The 13,592-nt window shown below is 21.3% G+C and overlaps 4 protein-coding genes across 5 annotated transcripts; 2 read left to right on the forward strand and 2 right to left on the reverse strand.

The window, feature by feature from the left end:
- The first annotated feature begins 210 nt into the window (after window positions 1–210).
- LOC122715013 lies at window positions 211–10,488 on the forward strand. Its single transcript, XM_043936878.1, has 13 exons — window positions 211–383; window positions 475–640; window positions 739–1,344; window positions 1,443–2,786; window positions 4,208–4,354; window positions 4,424–5,251; window positions 5,347–5,877; window positions 5,974–7,170; window positions 7,248–7,757; window positions 7,847–8,211; window positions 8,298–9,874; window positions 9,951–10,198; window positions 10,264–10,488. The coding sequence occupies exons 1-13, from the start codon at window positions 217–219 to the stop codon at window positions 10,429–10,431; spliced, it is 7,854 nt and encodes a 2,617-aa protein (XP_043792813.1). The 5' UTR covers window positions 211–216; the 3' UTR covers window positions 10,432–10,488.
- LOC122715014 lies at window positions 2,793–3,571 on the reverse strand. Its single transcript, XM_043936879.1, has 2 exons — window positions 3,074–3,571; window positions 2,793–3,001 (listed from the first exon to the last, which is right to left on the reverse strand). Exons 1-2 carry the CDS (start codon window positions 3,432–3,434, stop codon window positions 2,805–2,807), a joined length of 558 nt encoding a protein of 185 aa, XP_043792814.1. The 5' UTR covers window positions 3,435–3,571; the 3' UTR covers window positions 2,793–2,804.
- A 588-nt stretch (window positions 10,489–11,076) lies between the features above and the next one.
- Window positions 11,077–12,145, reverse strand: LOC122714912 (uncharacterized protein C14orf119). Of its 2 annotated transcripts, XM_043936694.1 has the most exons (4): window positions 12,086–12,145; window positions 11,728–11,986; window positions 11,218–11,554; window positions 11,077–11,114 (listed from the first exon to the last, which is right to left on the reverse strand). In XM_043936694.1, the coding sequence occupies exons 3-4, from the start codon at window positions 11,545–11,547 to the stop codon at window positions 11,109–11,111; spliced, it is 336 nt and encodes a 111-aa protein (XP_043792629.1). In that variant the 5' UTR covers window positions 11,548–11,554; window positions 11,728–11,986; window positions 12,086–12,145; the 3' UTR covers window positions 11,077–11,108. The 2 variants fall into 2 exon arrangements, with proteins under 2 accessions (XP_043792629.1, XP_043792628.1); XM_043936693.1 differs by having other exon boundaries at window positions 11,077–11,554.
- A 432-nt stretch (window positions 12,146–12,577) lies between these two features.
- On the forward strand, window positions 12,578–13,401 carry LOC122714914 (signal recognition particle 14 kDa protein). Its single transcript, XM_043936695.1, has 4 exons — window positions 12,578–12,727; window positions 12,788–12,860; window positions 12,929–13,041; window positions 13,136–13,401. Exons 1-4 carry the CDS (start codon window positions 12,704–12,706, stop codon window positions 13,250–13,252), a joined length of 327 nt encoding a protein of 108 aa, XP_043792630.1. The 5' UTR covers window positions 12,578–12,703; the 3' UTR covers window positions 13,253–13,401.
- The last annotated feature ends 191 nt before the right edge of the window (window positions 13,402–13,592 follow it).

Genomic DNA, 13,592 nt, shown 5'->3' on the forward strand with positions numbered 1-13,592 from the left:
ATATAATGATTTTTTATATATATATGAAATGAAATTTCATAATCATAAATATAAGTTTTCGTATCAATATGGATGTTGATAAAAGAGCGAAATATATATTTTGTATATTGTTTATTTTTTAAGTTTATTTTTTAATTTTAGTGTCAATATGGATAAAAGAGCGAAATATATATTTTGTGTATTGCTTATTTTTTAAAGTAAATAAATTTTAGAAAAATGTCAAAAGAAATACAAGTATTAGAAATAAATAAGTATATTTTATCAAAATTGTGGTATACGTCTCTTATTATTTGTCGAGAAAATAATAATAAAATCTTTATTTCAAAATGTAATAATGATAGTGTAGATTTTGTTGAATCAGAAGCTCTAATTACAAATTTAATGTAAGTATAAATAAAATTTTATATTTCAAATATAATTTTATATTTTATATTTCATAATTTTTAAATATATTTTATTATATATTTTTTTTAGTCATTCTCAAAATGAAAATGAATATCAATGGATAATTTATATATTATTGAATAAATTTATTAATAATACAACTTTAAATATTGAAGATATAAAAAAACAAAAATGTTATATTCAAATGATATATGCTTTGCAATTATACAAAAATTTGACAATAAATTTACAACAGGTATTAAAAATGGATTTTTAAATAAATGTTATGTTGTTATATTTTATACATATATATATCATTTATTATTTATTTATTTTATTTTATATATTTCATAGGAATTATTAACAGTATACAAAAATAGTTTGCAACAGAGAAATCCAGAAATTTTTGGGAAAATACAAGATGAATATTTTATATTTTTGAAACAAAATATTTATGATAATCCTTTTGTTACATGTTGGATTCTTAATGAATTTTTATTAACTTATTCTTTATATAATAAATCAACTGATATTGTTTGTAGTTTACAGAATTTTTATTTTTCATTGATAAAAGATTTATTGGAGTTTAAATTATCTAAACAATCAATCAATAATAATTATTTTGGATCTATATTATGTATTATATCAAAAATGAATATTGTTGAATTTGATGAATCTATATTATTTGAATGGCTTTTTCCTATGATATTGAAAGCAAAAAATAATGAAGATATTGAATATGCTCTATATTCAAGAACAGATCAATATTTTTTTAAAAAATGGTGTATCTTTCTGCATGAAATTTATATAGATTCCAAATTTAATAACAATTTAAATCATGCATTGAAAATTCAAAAAATATTGTTTAATTTCACATCTACTTCTGCTCCCACTATAAATAAAAATAAACTAATAGAAAGAATAAGTAATATCAAATTACATTGGGTTACAGATATTTTGGTAAGTAATTATATAAATTTTAAATCAAATATAAATTTTAAATCAATATTGTGATATATATAAAAAATATATATATGTGATAAATATATTTTTTTTAGAATATATGTTATATTTTAATAATAAATAAAAAATATGATGATGTTTCACTTATATTATCTTGTACATTATTAAAAGATTTTTGGCCAGTTTTATTATTTAAAGTTTTGAATAAATATTTACAAGAAGAAGTATTTTCAAATAATATTCAAAAAGATGATTTCATATATGATTCAATTGAATTTTTAATATCTAGATGTAATTTTGATATGTTATGTAATCCCATATTGAATGAAGTCCAAAAAATATTGCGCAAAAATATAAGAATTTTAAAATACATTTTAAATTGCATGAAAGAAAATGTTAAAGCAGAAAACTTAAATCATAATCAAGAAATAATAAAGCCAATGGATTTTCAAGATAAAATATCTATAAAATGGATATTCGATCTTTTACAACAATTTGACACTCTTTTAGTATTAAAAATGACAACTAATATATGGGAACAAAATCATGCAAAAATAAAAAATTTGTTAGAAGATATTTGTGAATCTGAAAATATCTTCAATGCATATTATATTATATTAAATGCTTTAAAAGCTATTTTATTGTATAATAATTATGATATAAATAAATCTATCATAACAAGTTATTTATCTGATATGAGTTACTATATAAAAATGTTATATCCACTTAATCTACGTATACAAGTGATAGAGGATATATTCTGTTTATTTTTTTTACAATATGAAGATTTTGATCATACTTCAAAAAGTTATGATAAAATATATATGAATAATTCTCATGAAGAATCAAAATTTGAAAATAAGTCGATAAAACAACAAGGTTTTATTTGTAACAGATATGCTATAAAAGATATGCTATTTCATTTAATAGATATTATATCAACAACAGAAATTGAATGTATAGAAATGAAGAATAAAAATGAATGTATAGAAGAAATAGAACAAATTCAAAAAAATATTGTTTTTATTAATAGTGCAATAGCAGATGCCAAGTGGAGATTTGAACTTTATACAACTTCAGAGTTCATTAAAAATATTAATATGAAAGATGGAAATACAAATTACCAATTTAAATCTAAAAATAAAGTTTTAATAAATGAAAATTTAATTTCTAATCGTTCCAAAGAAAACATATATTTTTATCAAGGAGATAATATTTCGGATGAAACAAGAACAAAATCTACTAATAGTTCTGAATCAGAATCAATACATAATAGCAAATGGCAAATATGTTCTAAAAATATAACATTAACAGATGCTATAAATGAAGATATCATTCATAAACCATTATTTATAAATTTTATGTTGGCAACTAAAGAAAGCTTAATTATTCGATGTTTATGGAAAAATGATTATATAAAAGCAGAAAATATTATAGAGGTAAATCTAAATATACACTCATATATTTCTTATTGCAGCTTCTAACTTTTCATACATATCTTCTTCAAATTCAGTAGGTTCATATGTAATAAGTTCTTCTTTTTTTGGGTCTTTTTTATACACACCAGGTGGGTTATTTACATAAAATTGTTTTGCAAATAATATTCTTTTTTTTGGAAAACAAAATTTAAAAGGGAGACAACAACAACACCAACCTATAGAATAATACATAATTATGTAATAAATTTAATATATATGAAATTTTTAAAAATATAATTTATAAACACCTTTCTGACACCATAAAGGAATTGCAAGACATATATATATCAGAAACCAAATTTTAATAATTAACCATATTTTTTGTAATGTTTTTTTAATAATAGGTTTATCTTTTTGCTGTTCATAATTGTACATTAAACAATCCATTAATGTAATATTAAATTTTTTACTTTCTTCTGTGCAATTTTTAAAATCAACTAATTTTTGTAATGCTTTCATTGTGTGTTCTTCTAGTTTTTCTTCTTCAGTAATATTTAGAGTTTCATTAAATTTTTTTATTTGTTCTTCATATTCTTTTTTGAATTGATCATAATCATAGGCTTCTTCGCCTGGCTCTGTACTATCAGCATCCTTATCTTCTTCAAACATGTTATTTAGAGAAATTGACCTCCTCTTGTTTTCATCAATATTAATTGTTTTCCAAAAGGAAGAATTATTTTGTTCATTGTCATATTTTTTTTTAAATAATTTTTTATATAAATTTTGAACTTTTATCTTTTATTATCTAGAAATAGATAGACAAAGCTACATTTTTATTATTATATAAAATCTATCAACTATAATAGTAAATAAACACTTTATTAAGATCTTCCTTAAAACCAGCAATAAATGGTGTGTCATCATTTTCTATATTAGAGTTTTCCCATATATTTGATTTTAAATGGAAAAATATATTTGGATGTTGTAATTTATTCATAACTTCATTGTGTTTATTATAATTTTCTACATATGAATGTAATGGTTTATATCTACTTTCATCTTCTGTATAGAGATTAAAATTCATTAAATCTGCAGGTTGTATCATTTCATTTTCACTTTGTTCATCATAATCTTTATTATCAGATGCAATTTCAAACAATTTTTTATGTTGTAAATTATTCTGTATAAAAGAAGATTAATAGAAAAATTAAAATATTATATAAAATAAAATATAAAATATATATTTATATTAAATATAAAATATAAATATAAATATAAATAAAAAATTAAATATAATAATAATTAATAAAATATATATACTCAACTTTATGTAATGGTAATTTATAGGATAAAGTAGAAGCATTCAATAACAACCATATATAAAATATTTTTTGAAATAATATATTGATTAATGTTTGCATTAATATATTGTTATTTTCAAGACAAATAATATGAAAAATACTTATCTAAATGGAGAAGTGCAGTTTTCAAAAGCATTACACACATTTAGGGAAAACATATACAAACAGACAAAGGTATTGAAAAATAAAAATATGTCTCCAAAAAACTTACAATCTTCCACATTAGAGGTACGTTATAAAAATTAATCAACATTGCTTATAAGAATAATATTTAATCTTATAATCATATTTTTATAGAATATAAGACTAGTTACACAAGAAAGTATAAAATCTTCTAGACAAACTAGTCATGTTGAGACATTTTTGGTCTCTCAAAAAAATAATTTACAAATGTCATGTATGGAAATTCTTAATAACAATGAAATATTAACAATATGTGCATTAGATTTGGCTTTAACTATGAGTCATATTTATCCAATTTCAAAAAATCTTTATGAAATTGCAATGAAATATTTAAAATTATGTAAAACATTTGACAATACTGAATATGTATATTTCTTTCATAAAGTTTTTCAATTGTTATATGAAAAAAAAAACCAAATTTCTGAAAAAGATATACTCTGTGATGCAAAAATTGCATTATGTATAAAAGAATATAAAAAAAACAAAGACTTTTGGACTGATATTATGATTAATCATCAGGAATTTAAAGAATCACAAGCAAATAAAAATACAATTAATAGAATATTAAAAGATGGTAATTATTTACCTGGTTTAAAAATACTTAGTAAAATAGTAACATTTTTCTTTGGATCTAAGAAATATATACAAAATATATGCTCTCATTTACAACTTTTACATTCAATTATTCCAATTGAACATACAATATTTACTGTTTCTGATTTATTAAAAATTCCTTTACATTATTATTTTGGTTATCAAATATTTGAACTTAAAATTGAACCGCAAAAACTTGAAACAATTGCACATGATTTACAAATTAATTTAGGATATAGTATTCTTACAAATGCTTGTCCTAGACTTTCTTTTGAAGAAGATACAAATTATATTATTACTAATAAAAAAAATGGATGTATTATATTAAATGAAGTTTTATATAAATCAGTATGTATAAAAAATTTTCAAATAATTCTATATTAAATTTAAAAAATTAACTTATAAATTACTTATAAAATAATATATAATATTTTAATTTATAGGATTTAAACTATAAGTTTCAAGGACCAAATCAATGTGTTTCACAAATATTAATTGAGCTCTTGCAAGTTTTACATAATTTTAATTTGAATCAATTCTATTTAAGTCAAGATATTTGCAAAACTATTTCAAAAAATTCTGATATTCAAACTATATTAAATAAAACATCTCATCTTGCAAGTTTAGATTTGAGTGAATTATCTATGGGTGATGAAACATTAACATTTTTTTTAAATACATGGAATTTGATGTTTCTGCATGCTATTTTAACTGTGTGGGCAAACCATCCTCCTTTTAATAATTTACAACATACAGTATCATTAATGTCAATTGGTTATTTAATTGGCGATCTGGGTTTAGTAACACTTGCTGCACTTAGATCAAAATTGCTAAATAATATAATATTGAATGATGAATTCTTTATGCAAGTAGAAGAACTTAATGAATCAGCATGGCAAGATTTGGATATCACCCATGATTCAAGAGTTATTTTTGTAATGGCTAATGAATTTTTTGGAACTCCATGTATTAGGGTAAATTATTTTTTTTTTTTTTTTATGAATTATCTATTAATATTATTTTATGTATATATGTAAAATTTTTTATTGATATTTATATTTATATTTTAGATCTGTAAAACAGAATCATTGAATGAAGATTTAAGTAATGCTTTTCATGAATATTTAAATCATTATTCATGTTATAAATCCACTCAAAATATAGAAAAGCAAAAAATAATATTATTACCAGAAATTGTAGAACGATATCAAACTTCCATTTCTCAAAATACAAAAAATGATTTACAAAGTAACAATAGTAATAGTGAAAATTTATTTTCAATAAATAATTATTTTAAATCCTCTGATGAAAACATAATTATACAATACATACCATTTTCCTATTCATATAATATAATATTAAAATATTCAACTTATATTAATCCACATCATAAACAAATTAATCAATACAAAAGTACTTGGGGAAATCATAGTATACGATCAAGTTTATTACAATATTTGGAAAAACAATGTTGGATTGTTTCTTATCTTTTGCAAAGAATAAATAATGAAAATCCTACTATATTGGAAAATAGCTGTGATAATTTAAAACGCACTGCGTGTCTTGAAAATCTCATAACCGCATTTTGGATTAAGGAATTAAAATTAATATTTGAGAATAATCAAACTCTTACAGCAATTTATGAAAAGATATCAGCACAAAAATTATGGTTTCATCTTGAACAAATGTTAAAAGAGAATAAATGGAATGCCTGTTTAAAATTTATAAATGCTTTGCCAACTTATATTGCTTTAAATAGTGAATTGCAATATTTTAGAGATAAAATTCTTAGTTATATTATTTCGGAAAAAAATGCTATACCAAATGCAAAAATATTGCAATATTTATACCAAATCAAAGATGTGTATATATTAAGTCAAACAGTTTTATATAATGTTAATAAATGGCATATAAATATTTGTGAAAATGCATTGCTTCATATAATAAATCATATAGATAATTACAAATTACCTGTACATTGTAAATTTCAATTAAATGAACTCTTGCATAGAGTGTTAATTTTTCATAAAATGCTTCCATATTGTATAATTAAACCCAATGAAACTTGGTATAACATTGCTTATTGTACAGAAAAAATTGATACATTACAAATAATCAAATCACTAATCAATGCAGATAAATATGAATTATGTTTAGAATGGATGGAATGTCAAGCATTTTCATTAGAAATACATCCTTCTGTGACTCAAGAATTCTTAATTGGTCTTTTAAAAAGCGAATCTCAAAATTTTAAACAAACTTTAAAGGTATTTTAGAAATTCTAAAAAATTAATGTTATAAATAATAATTTTTAATTTTTAATAAAATATATTTTTTCATTCAGTTTTTTCAGGCATTACCTTTGGATCAATCTATTAAACTTTGCAAAAATGTATTAAAAAAATTAGAATCTATTGACTCATTGAAATTTATATGTAATTATTTACTAAAATATTGTAAAGCAATAGAAACCATAAAATATAGAAGAACTTTACTAGGAATTGATATTTTAAGTATGCTAAATGTTCAAGAGAGACCATTGTACATTCATCTCATAAAAGAACCATTATTAATATTAGAACAGTTGTTAATGAATTGTAAATTTGAAAGTATTCAAAAAATATTACATAAAATTCAAGACAAATTAAATGAAGCAGAAATTTCAAGAAGTAGCTTTGACAAAATTATAAGATTTTATGCTCAAAAATCATTGGATTGTCGTGTATCTTTACAGTATGATTCTGTAGAAAACAAATCGAAAAATATGCAATATTTTGCTTCAGAGACAGAAAATGCTGAGTTTATTATGCCTATAGTAGTTCCTACTAAAGAAGAATGGATACCTAATGATAAAGTATGTAAAAGATATGTATTTTATCCTTCAATATTATTGTTTTTAATTTATAATATTTAAAACTGTTTTAATTATTTTCTATGTAATAGGCCAGAAAATGTAGCTGTTGTAAAAATGTTATATTTTCAATGTTTAATAGACGACATCATTGTCGTAGATGTGGTCGTGTTATTTGCGCAATATGTTCTCAACATCGCATGCAAGTATCTGGTTATCCACCTTCTGTACTTGTACGCGTATGCAATGATTGTAAACGGCAAACTATATTACAAATGCACTCTTTTCAAGGAACACAATCAACTCCAAGTAGTGAAATATTTGATTATTGGCGATTAACAAGAGATCAAAAACATAATGAAACTATTAGAGAAGAATTTTCATTTGAATATGCTCCAAATGTTTCTTTATGTTTAGCTATTCTTAACTTACATTCTGAACATAAAACATATACGAGGTAATAATAAATTTTATAAATATCATTTTATTTATTTAATGAGATTTTCATGTAAAGATATTTAGTAAAAATATGTATTGTTACAGTTTTTTATTAGATTGTTGCGATGAAATGAAACGTCTTCTAGAACCTGTTAGTAGTGGAAAAGTGAATCCTGAAGTTGATCACATTGTAATTATTAAAATGATACATTCTCTATTAGTAGCTGCAAAAGTTAAATGTGCTAAGCTTGGTCTTAATACTGGATTAACTCACTGCGATCGTTTTCTATCTCAAGTAGATCTTATTGCAAGTCTCATTCAATTTGATTGTTTACATTTGATTCCTTCTGATAATTTACATGATCGGACATTAATAAAATTAAGAGATCTTTTAATTGAAAAAGAACAATGGACTCTTGCTTTAGATGTAAGCACTAAAGCAGGTACATACAGATTAGATACACAAGGAGTTTGGGCAACATGGGGTAAAGCCTGTTTAAAAATGGGATATTTCCATCAAGCACGAGATAAATTTTTCCATTGTCTTGATAAAATTCAATATGATAATTTTGATGACTGGATAATTTTGTCTTATCCAAAAGAATCAAAAATATCAAATAAAAATGAAACTCAAAATCTAAAAAAAAATGAAGAAATTAAAATGGTTGAATCAAGTTCAAAGAAAACAGAATTTTCAAAAAATCGTCCATTAAAAGATCCACCATTACTTGTAGAAATTTTACAAATATTAGATAATTTAAGTATTTATAAATATGTACAATATCCTCATCAATATAAGTTCAATCCTTCTCAAGAAATATTAAATAGTTTTGGCAATTTTAAAATTGTCAATCAAAAACAATCCAATAATAAAAATACATCTATAATGATACAAAATATTTACTATCATGAAAGCATTTATTATTTATTAACTTATGGAAGTTATAATTCAATTTTAGAATTTTTTTTGAAGCATGAGGAATTCGAAAAATGTCTTACTTTTACTTTGGAAAATAATTTAGAACCAGATTTATTTTTCAATGTAATTTATTTATATTGTTTAAGAAATGGAAGTATTGAAAAGCTTCATGAAGCAATGATGAAAAAAGATTCGAATTTACTAATTTGGAAAAAATATTTAATATATGTTTGTCATAGTTTAGAAAAAAGACAATATTTAAATATTTTATATCATTTGCAACTTTTCATGAAAGATTTTATACGCGCTGCTATGACGTGTATTCGTTTTTATCTTCATGAAGTAATTAATTACTCGGATTTAAATGCTAAAGTAAATTTTTTGTTTGATGCTCAAAAACATTTAGAATCTGAGTTGCAAATTGAAACTTTAAATAGAAAAAGAAAAAAAAGTACGAGTTCAATACATAGTAATCAAGGAATTCTAACAATGGAAATGGAACCATTAGAAATAGATAAACATATAAATACAATTTGTAGACAAATGGAAATTACAAAATTTTTAGCAAATTGTGAAAAAGAAGAAAGAGCTCCTATTCAATATTTGAATTTATTTCCAAAAAAAGATTATAATAATTCAACTATTTCAGAAATACCAACTTTATTTGGTAATCAACAGCAAAAAATTAATTTAGCTGTTTTAGCCATTCTTTGCGGGCGAAATATCGAAGAAGGATTCGGTATAGCATTTAGAATAATGCAAGGTCTGTCAATTTAAATATGCTCTAAAAACTTGATAATTTTATTTATTTGTTTATTTAAATAATATTATTATTGCAGATTATAATTTACCACAACAAAAAGTGTATTCTCTAACTGGATATATTTTAGTAATGAAAAATAATATTTCTGCAATAGAACAATTAATTAAATGTTGTCATACATCTGGGATTCCAAATTCATATATTATATCAGATTATGTATTAACACATTGTATAAAATTGTTACTAACTCATGATGAAACTGAAACAGTTCTTAAAAATAATATTCATAATCTTATTAGATTAATAACTGATATAGAACTTAAAGTAAGATAAAAAAAATAATACAATATAAAAATTTAATACATTTTTAAAAATTTTTCTGTTTTCAGATAAATGCATATATTGAATGTAAACAATTAAAAGCAGCATATTTATTAGCTGTCAAGCATTCAAGAGTACAAGATATAAGAAAAATTTTGAAAGAATCTGATAGACTTGGTCAAAATGCTATTAAAACAATATGTATAAAATGGCTTCAGCAAGAACCAAAATTATAACTTTATTTTATCAAAATAAAATATTTATATGTATCTATTCTATTAAATATTAAAAAAAATTAATTTTATATAAATATTTCTAAATAATTATAGATTACTTGTAGATGTTAAAATAAAAATAAAATTGAAATTCTTAACATTGCATAAATTTTTTTAAAATAATATACGAAAATATTTATTATATATATCATTTTTTGTTTTATAATTTAAATATAAGATATATATTTAATTTAATTTTATTGTTAATAATCATATATGAAATGGATATAATATGATCATAAAAAAAGAGAATAATGAAGTTAAAAAAATTTATTTTAATTAAATACATATATGATAATAAATAATATTTGTTTGATATCTATTTTTATAAGCATATAATATTATATACATTCAAAATAAAATCTTTTTTAATAATTTGTAATTGTACTTATATAATATGATAATAAAAAATGTTTTGTTTATGAATAAATAGAAAAAATCTATATAAAAAGCAGATCTCAGAAATAATAATGGAATGTATATATGAATTTTATAAATTCTATTCTATCAAAACTATTACAAATCATTTAAAATATTTCAATTATTTTGCATAACATATTACATTTTGTTAAAATTTACATAAGATATGAATATCAAATCTACTTATTAATTACACATTTTTTTTATTGAACATTTTCTTATTCCTAAAAATAGAAGTTTATAGAAGTTTTTAAAAATTAATTCCACAATAATAAAGAATATTATATATTTTTGGATATTTGTTTATGATTTTTCTTCTTCACATACCAATGTTGATAATTTTTCATCGTATTTTTCTGCAAATACAGCATCAGTATTTTTTATTGATAAAAGTAAATAATCTTTTTCTTGTTGAGACCAATTATGACTCCATTCTCGAAATAATTTTACACGACATTGAAATAGACTTGGTGGTCTATCAGACTCATTTGTATGTCCTAAACTTTCCATTTTAGATACTAATCCATTAACAAGACCTGAAGGTCCACATTGTTCCAAAAGTATATCCAAAAAATCATTTCTTTGCATTTCAGACCATTCTTGAAACCATTCTATTACATAGCGCAGTTGAGCTTCATTTGAGAGCATGGTAGACATGTTCTATCTTTAATAAAATTATATGATATTAATTAAATTGTAATATATGTAAATAAAATATAACTAAGAATATGCTGATATTATATACTATGACAGAGTTAATATAGAAAAAATGAAAAAGTTATAAAATTATAATTATTATATGTTTGTAATAAATTTATGTAACAAAATTATATTTACTTTTTGTTATTAACGATACTTTCTTCACTTATTTTCGATTTATTGTTTCTAACCATCACAAATTCTTATTTATAAATACACAAATACATAATAATACTAAAATATAGAACTTTTAATGTTAAAATGTAATATTTAAATACTATACAAATTTTGTAATTATGAAATATTTGTATTAATTTTTAATCCGTTAGTTTAGATTTCTTAGGGTTAACTTGAATCTCGTCTTCAAAATCCGAATCGCTTTCCGACACTAGCTGATCTAAAATTGACAAGAATCTGTTAATTCTTATAAATTTCCAACCAAGTAGTTTTTATATATATATATATATATTTTTTATACATATTTTTTTTTATTTACTTTCTGTATTATCAGAACTATCTTGATTTTTAATAAGACTAGTTAAAAAATCGTTGATTTCAATTTGTGTATTTTTCAAACAAGAAATTAAGCTATTCAAATTATTTGCATTTAACACTACATTATTATTATTTTCATAAATACATTTATTTGTTTTATAAATTTTTACTTGTATACTTGTATCGCTCATTTTGATGCAATATTTGCTATATTCTTCATTCACGTAACGAAAAATTTTCATAAACGCCAAACTTGAATAAGGAAAACTACACAGTTTCTACAAATCAAAGACATTTTAAATTTCATTATTATGTTTTTTTTTACTATATAAATTTCTAAAAAATTTACATTAATAAATAATAATAAATTAATTAAACTATATATAATAGAATTTCTAAAACCATCAATAAGAATATATAATATATTATAAATATTTAATCAATGTATATACAAAATTGAAAATATTTCGTCGTCAACATGTAAATTCTCCATAATATTAAGTTCTTTATAGTATCATTGTCGTTGTCATTTGGAGGAACTAAATGATCGAATATTAACATAATAAAGTGTTACACTATTTATATTTAACAAATTTTAAAAACATATGTTGAAGTTAAAATGGTTTTGCTGGAAAATGATGCGGTAATTGTTCATTCATAAAAAATTAATATTTCGAGACTTATATGTTACATTTTATTTCAGTTTTTAGTGGAGTTGACACGACTTTTCGACAAATCTAGACTTTCTGGTTCTGTAGTACTTACTATTAAAAGGTGTAAGTATTTATATTAATTTTATAAATATAATTAGAATGTAAAATTTATTCGTAAATTTTACCTTCAGTTAATGGACATAATAAACCAGTGCCTAGAGAAGGTAGACCTCCCTTACCAACACCAAATGAATTTCTTTGCTTAGTAAGAGCTACATTAAGGTCAAAAAAGATTTCCACTGTTGTATGTATAATTTAATATTTTTTTATTATTTTAATTATTATTAATTAAAATAATAAAAAAAATTAATATATAAATAATTAATTTTATATTTCAGATACATTCTAAGGATGTAAATAAATTTCAGCAAGCATATTGGAACTTATTAAAGTCAAATATCAATGGTCTTAAAAAATTGAAAAAAGTAAAATCTGTAAAACCTAAAGTTCATTGATATTTTGATACTCACTATTTAACATTTATGTATTATATGTGTTATTATTAAAACTTTTGATTAACATGATACATTTTAACATTAACATTAATGTATAATGCAATACTGCCTAAGAAATAAATTACATTTTACAATATAAAACAATAAAATAAATTGTTAAATTTTTATAAATAAATATATGTAAAATATAATTACAATCAATCTGATTTTTTAATATATTTTTCAATAGATACGATTTGTTGTATACCATAAAAGAAATAAATATATCTATTCACCAATCATCGATCGACAATGAATAAATATCGTGACACTAAGTTTAAAAAATTATATTAAACATATT

Source organism: Apis laboriosa, unplaced genomic scaffold (genome assembly GCF_014066325.1).
Source record: "Apis laboriosa isolate Shangri-la unplaced genomic scaffold, ASM1406632v1 scaffold34_cov151, whole genome shotgun sequence".
Classification (NCBI taxonomy): Eukaryota; Metazoa; Arthropoda; class Insecta; order Hymenoptera; family Apidae; genus Apis; species Apis laboriosa.

Excerpts from the sequence above, each read along its gene's own strand:
- LOC122714912 (XM_043936693.1), bottom strand. The coding sequence starts at position 11,547 with ATGTCTACCATGCTCTCAAATGAAGCTCAACTGCGCTATGTAATAGAA.
- LOC122714914 (XM_043936695.1), top strand. The coding sequence starts at position 12,704 with ATGGTTTTGCTGGAAAATGATGCG. Across the intron at positions 12,861-12,928 it reads AGTACTTACTATTAAAAGGT|TTAATGGACATAATAAACCA; the intron begins GTAAGTATTTAT and ends TTTTACCTTCAG. Across the intron at positions 13,042-13,135 it reads CAAAAAAGATTTCCACTGTT|ATACATTCTAAGGATGTAAA; the intron begins GTATGTATAATT and ends TTTATATTTCAG.
- LOC122715013 (XM_043936878.1), top strand. The coding sequence starts at position 217 with ATGTCAAAAGAAATACAAGTATTAGAAATAAATAAGTATATTTTATCA. Across the intron at positions 7,171-7,247 it reads ATTTTAAACAAACTTTAAAG|TTTTTTCAGGCATTACCTTT; the intron begins GTATTTTAGAAA and ends TTTTTCATTCAG. Across the intron at positions 9,875-9,950 it reads AGCATTTAGAATAATGCAAG|ATTATAATTTACCACAACAA; the intron begins GTCTGTCAATTT and ends TTATTATTGCAG.
- LOC122715014 (XM_043936879.1), bottom strand. The coding sequence starts at position 3,434 with ATGTTTGAAGAAGATAAGGATGCTGATAGTACAGAGCCAGGCGAAGAA. Across the intron at positions 3,002-3,073 it reads TCCTTTATGGTGTCAGAAAG|GTTGGTGTTGTTGTTGTCTC; the intron begins GTGTTTATAAAT and ends ATTATTCTATAG.